Source organism: Malurus melanocephalus, unplaced genomic scaffold, assembly GCF_030028575.1.
Source record: "Malurus melanocephalus ecotype Western Australia unplaced genomic scaffold, MMel_1.1 scaffold_1602, whole genome shotgun sequence".
Taxonomy (NCBI): Eukaryota; Metazoa; Chordata; class Aves; order Passeriformes; family Maluridae; genus Malurus; species Malurus melanocephalus.
The window spans coordinates 18,705-25,138 of record NW_026624834.1 but is presented as its reverse complement, the minus strand read 5'-3'; the positions used below and the strand labels follow the sequence as shown (position 1 = coordinate 25,138).

Here is a 6,434-nt window from a genome sequence, read left to right as displayed (position 1 = left end):
CTATATCCATGCATCGGTCACTGTGGTCACTCTGCTGACCCTACTGACCACTCTGACCACTCAATGTCCACCCCATGTCCACCCCAATGTCCATGTCCGTTGTCCACCCAATGTCCACTCCAATATCCATTCCATTGTCCATTCCATTGTCCATTCCATTGTCCATCCTAAAGCTCCATATCCATGCAGTGGTCACTGTGGTCACTCTGCCCAATGTCCATCTGTCCAGCGAGCAGGTGAGCCGGACCACCCAATGTCCACTCAATATCCATTCCATTGTCCATTCCATTGTCCATTCCATTGTCCATTCCATTGTCCATCCTGAACTCCACATCCATTGTCACACATCGGTCACTGTGGTCACTCTGCTGACCACTCTGACCACTCTGACCACACTGACCACACTGACCACCCAATGTCCATTCCATTGTCCATCCATTGTCCACCCAATGTCCATTCCCACCATGAATATCCACATCCACTGTCACACATTGGTCACCGTGGTCACTGTGGTCACTCTGCCCACACTGACCACTGAATGTCCATCTGTCCAGCGAGCAGGTGAGCCGGCGGCAGTCCCGCGTTGACTCTGACCCCACTGACCACACTGACCACCCAATGTCCACTCCAATATCCATTGTGAAACTCCATATCCATACACGGGTCACTCTGGTCACTGTGGTCACTCTGTCCACACTGACCACCGCAATGTCCATCTGTCCAGCGAGCAGGTGAGCCAGCGGCAGTCGCGCATTGACTCTGACCCCACTGACCACTCTGACCATCCACTGACCACTCCAATGTCCATTCCATTGTCCATCCTGAACCTCCATGTCCATTGTCCATCGTGGAGCTCCATGTCCATGCATCGGTCACTGTGGTCACTCCACTGACCACTCTGACCACACAATGTCCATTCCAATGTCCATTCCAATGTCCATTCCATTGTCCATTCAATGTCCACTCCAATATCCATTCCATTGTCCACTCATTGTCCATCCTAAAGGTCCATATCCATACACCGTTCACTATGGTCACTCTGCTGACTCCTGTGGTCACTGTGGTCACTCTGCCCAATGTCCATCTGTCCAGCGAGCAGGTGAGCCGGCGGCAGTCCCGCATTGACTCTGACCACACTGACCACACTGACCACTCAATGTCCACTCTATGTCCACTCCAATATCCATTCCATTGTCCATTTCATTGTCCATCCTGAACTCCACATCCATTGTCACACATCGGTCACTGTGGTCACTCTGCTGACAACACTGACCACTCTGACCACACTGACCACACTGACCACTCAATGTCCATTCCAATATCCATTCCATTGTCCATTCCAATGTCCATCCATTGTCCATTCCATTGTCCATCCTGAATATCCAAATCCATTGTCACACATCGGTCACCGTGGTCACTCTGCTGACCCTACTGACCACTCTGGCCACTCTGACCACTCTGACCCCACTGACCACCCAATGTCCACTCCAATATCCATTCCATTGTCCATCCATTGTCCATCCATTGTCCACCCAATGTCCATTCTATTCCCACCATTAATTTCCATGTCCATTGTTGTGTACCGGTCACTGTGGTCACTCTGGTCACTCTGCCCACACTGACCACCCAATGTCCATCTGTCCAGCGAGCAGGTGAGCCGGCGGCAGTCACGCATGACTCTGACCCCACTGACCGCAGTGACCACCCAATGTCCACTCCATGTCCACTCCAATATCCATTCCATTGTCCACTCCATTGTCCATTCCATTGTCCATCCTGAACTCCACATCCATTGTCACACATCGGTCACTGTGGTCACTCTGCTGACCACACTGACCACTCTGACCACTCTGACCACCCAATGACCATTCCGTTGTCCATCCTGAAGGTTCATATCCAATGTCCACTCAATGTCCACTCAATATCCATTCCCATTCTGAATTTCCACATCTATTCTGAGATACCGGTCACTGTGGTCACTCTGGTCACTCTGTCCAATGTCCATCTGTCCAGCGAGCAGGTGAGCCGGCGGCAGTCCCGCGTTGACTCTGACCACACTGACCACACTGACCACTCAATGTCCACTCTATGTCCACTCCAATATCCATTCCATTGTCCATTTCATTGTCCATCCTGAACTCCACATCCATTGTCACACATCGGTCACTGTGGTCACTCTGCTGACCACTCTGACCACACTGACCACACTGACCACACTGACCACACTGACCACCCAGTGTCCACCCAATATCCACCCCAATATCCATTCCATTGTCCATCCAATGTCCATTCCATTGTCCATCCATTGTCCATCGTGAACCTCCACATCCATTGTCACCCATTGGTCACTGTGGTCACTGTGGTCACTCTGCTGACCACTCTGACCACTCTGACCACACTGACCACACTGACCACCCAATGTCCATCCTGAAGCTCCATGTCCATTGTCCACTCAATGTCCATTCCCATCCTGAATTTCCATATCTATTGTGAGATATCGGTCACTGTGGTCACTCTGCTGACCCCACTGACCACTCTGACCACCCAATGACCATTCCATTGTCCACCCCAATATCCATTCCATTGTCCACCATGAACCTCCATTCCATTGTCCATCCTGAATATCCACATCCATTGTCACGCATCGATGACCGTGGTCACTCTGCTGACTCCTGTGGTCACTCTGGTCACTCTGTCCACACTGACCACCCAATGTCCATGTGTCCAGCAAGCAGGTGAGCCGGCGGCAGTCGCGCGTTGACTCTGACCCCACTGACCACTCTGACCACACTGACCACCCAATGTCCACTCAATGTCCATTCCAATTCTGAATATCCACATCCATTGTCACACATTGGTCACTCTGGTCACCGTGGTCACTGTGGTCACTCTGCCCAATGTCCATCTGTCCAGCGAGCAGGTGAGCCGGCGGCAGTCTCGCGTTGACTCTGACCCCACTGACCACTCTGACCCCACTGACCACTCAATGTCCACTCAATGTCCATTCCCATTCTGAATATCCGTATCTATTGTGACATACCGGTCACTGTGGTCACTGTGGTCACTCTGGCCAATGTCCATCTGTCCAGCGAGCAGGTGAGCCGGCGGCAGTCCCGCGTTGACTCTGACCCCACTGACCACTCTGACCACACTGACCACTCAATGTCCACTCAATGTCCACTCAATGTCCATTCCCATTCTGAATATCCATATCTATTGTGAGATATCGGTCACTGTGGTCACTCTGGTCACTCTGCCCAATGTCCATCTGTCCAGCGAGCAGGTGAGCCGGCGGCAGTCCCGCGTTGACCGCCTCTACGTGGGGCTGAAGGAGCTGGTGGACGAGCGCAAGGTCCACCTGGAGCAGCAGTACTGGCTATTCCAGCTCGGCCGGCAGGTGGCCGAACTCGAGCACTGGATGGCCGAGAAGGAGGTGGTGGCCGGATCGCCCGAGCTCGGACAGGACTACGAGCACGTGACGGTCAGTTTGAGGGGTGGACATGGGTGTGGGGTGGTCATCTTGAGGGTTATTGTGGTCTGTTGTGGTCATTGTGGTCATTTTGGAGTCATTGTGGTCATCTTGGGGTCATCTTGGGGTCCATTGTGGTCCATTGTGGGGTTTTGGTGGTCATTGTGGTCATCGTGGTCATCTTGGGGTCATCATGGTCATCTTGGGGTCCATTGTGGTCATCGTGGTCATCTTGGGGGATATTTGTGGTTCATTGTGGTGTCTTCATGGTCATCATGGTCATTGTGGTCATCTTGGGGTCATCATGGTGTTTTGGTGGTCATCATGGTCATCTTGGGGTCATCGTGGGGTTTTGGTGGTCATCGTGGTCATCCTGGACACCATCCCTGACCCCTGGTGATCATTGTGGTCATCTGGGTGACCATTTGTGGTCCATTGTGGGGTCTTGGTGGTCATTGTGGTCATCGTGGTCATCTTGGGGTTCATTCGTAGGGTTTAGTGGTCATCGTGGTCATCCTAGACACCATCCCTGACCCCTGGTGGTCATTGTGGTCATCCTGGGGTCCATTGTGGTCATTTTGTGGTCATCTTGGGGTCATCTTGGGGTCATCGTGGTCATCTTGGGGTCCATTGTGTGGTCTTGGTGGTCATCGTGGTCATTGTGGTCATCTTGGGGTCATCTTGGGGTCATTGTGGTCATCTTGTGGTCCATCATGGTGTTTTGGTGGTCATCATGGTCATCCTGGACACCATCCTTGACCCCTGGTGGTCATCAGGGAGGTTCTGGGGACCATTTGTGGTCATCGTGGTCATCCTGGACACCATCCTTGACCACTGGTGGTCATCGTGGTCATCTTGGGGGGTGTTTGTGGTCCATTGTGGGGTCTTGGTGGTCATTGTGGTCATCGTGGTCATCTTGGGGTCATTGTGGTCATCGTGGTCATCTTGGGGTCCATCATGGTCCATTGTGGGGTTTTGGTGGTCATTGTGGTCATCTGCAGTCCATTGTGGTCATCTTGTGGTCCATCATGGGGTCTTGGTGATCATCGTGGTCATCTTGGGGACCATTGTGGTCCATCGTGGTCATTGTGGTCATCTTGAGGGGTATTTGTGGTCCATTGTGGGGTCTTGGTGGTCATTGTGGTCATCGTGGTCATCATGGTCATTGTGGTCATCTTGGGGTCATCATGGGGTTTTGGTGGTCGTCATGGTCATCTTGGGGTCCATCATGGGGTCTTCATGGTCATCTTGGGGTCATCGTGGTCATCTTGGACACCATTCTTGAGCCCTGGTGGGGTGTTTGTGGTCATCGTGGTCATCCTGGGGTCCATTGTGGGTTCTTGGTGGTCAGCATGGTCATCTTGAGGGGTGGTTGTGGGGTTTTGGTGGTCAGCGGGGTCACCCATGGTCCATCGTGGTCATCCTGACCATCACCCCTCGTCCATTGTCCATCCTCCACATTGACCACCACCCTTGACGCCTTGACCCCTTGATCCTGTGACCAGACCCCTTGACCACTGACCCCTTAACCCCTGACCCCTTAACCACTGACCACACCACACCCTTGACCCCTTGACCACTTGACCCCTTGACTACCACTCCTGACCCCTTGACCACTTCACCACTGATATTTTGACCCCTTGACCCCTTAACCACTGACCACATCCCACCACTGACCCCTTGACCACTGCGCCCCTTCACCACTGATATTTTGACCACTTGACCACTGGCCCCTTGACCTCTTGACCCCTTAACCACTGATCCCTTGATCCCTTGACCGCTTGACCACTTCAACACTGACCACATCCCACCCCTGACTACTGACCCCTTGACCCCTCGACCTCTTGACCACTTGACCACTGACCCCATCCCACCCTTGACCACTTGACCAATGACCTCTTGACCCTTTGACCACTTGACCACTTCACCATTGATCCCATCCCACCCTTGACCATTTGACCTCTTAACCCCTTCAGCTTAACCACTGACCCCTTGACCACTGCCCCATGACTCTTTGACCTCTGACCCCTTGACCAGTGATCACTGATATTTTGACCCCTTGACCACTTGACCACTTAACCCCTGACCACTGTCCACTTGACTACTTCATCTCTTGACTCCTTGACCATCACCCTTTAACCATTGACCACTTGAGCCCTTAACCCTTGACCACTGACCCCTTGACCACTTCACCACTGATAGTTTGACCCCTTGACCACTGACCCCTTGACCTCCACCCCACTGACCACTTAACCACTGACCCCATCCCACCCCTGACCCCTTGACCACTTCACCACGAATATTCTGACCACTGACCCCTTAACCACTGACCACTGCCCCCTTGACCCCTTGACCACTGACCCCTTAACCACTGACCCCTTGATCCCTTGACCACTGACCCCTTAACCCCTTCACCACTTCACCACTGACCTCTTGACCCCTTGACCACTTAACCCCTTGAACACTGACCACATCCCACCCTTGACCCCTTGACCACTGGCCCCTTGACTCTTTGATCCCTTGACCACTTAACCACCGACCCCTTGACCACTTCACCACTGATATTCTGACCACTGACCCCTTAACCCCTTAACCAATGACCGCTTGACCACTTGACCCCATAACCCCTTGACCACTGACCCCTTCACCACTTGACCGAAGACCTTTTGACCACCACCCCACTAGTCCTTTGACCACTTGACCACTGACCCCTTGACCCCTTGACCACTGATCCCTTAAACCACTGAACACTGACCCCTTGACCCCTTAACCACAGACCCCTTGACCACTTGACCACTGATATTTTGACCACTTGACCACTGGTCCCTTAAACCACTGAACACTGACCCCTTGACCCCTTAACCACAGACCCCTTGACCACTTGACCACTGATATTTTGACCACTGCCCCCTTCACCACTTGACCACTGACCTTTTGACCACCACCCCACTAATCCCTTGACCAT

At 52.8% G+C, this 6,434-nt stretch overlaps 1 protein-coding gene across 1 annotated transcript in view; it reads left to right on the top strand.

The window, feature by feature from the left end:
- Nucleotides 1–3,169: 3,169 nt before the first annotated feature.
- The window catches only part of LOC130587178 (spectrin beta chain, non-erythrocytic 4-like), a gene marked incomplete at its 3' end in the record, with an annotated part of 21,965 nt that continues 18,700 nt past the window's right edge, over nucleotides 3,170–6,434 (top strand). The window contains exon 1 of the mRNA XM_057388142.1: nucleotides 3,170–3,481. Within this exon, the coding sequence (XP_057244125.1) occupies nucleotides 3,185–3,481 (297 nt within the window). The remainder of the gene's footprint in view (nucleotides 3,482–6,434) is intronic.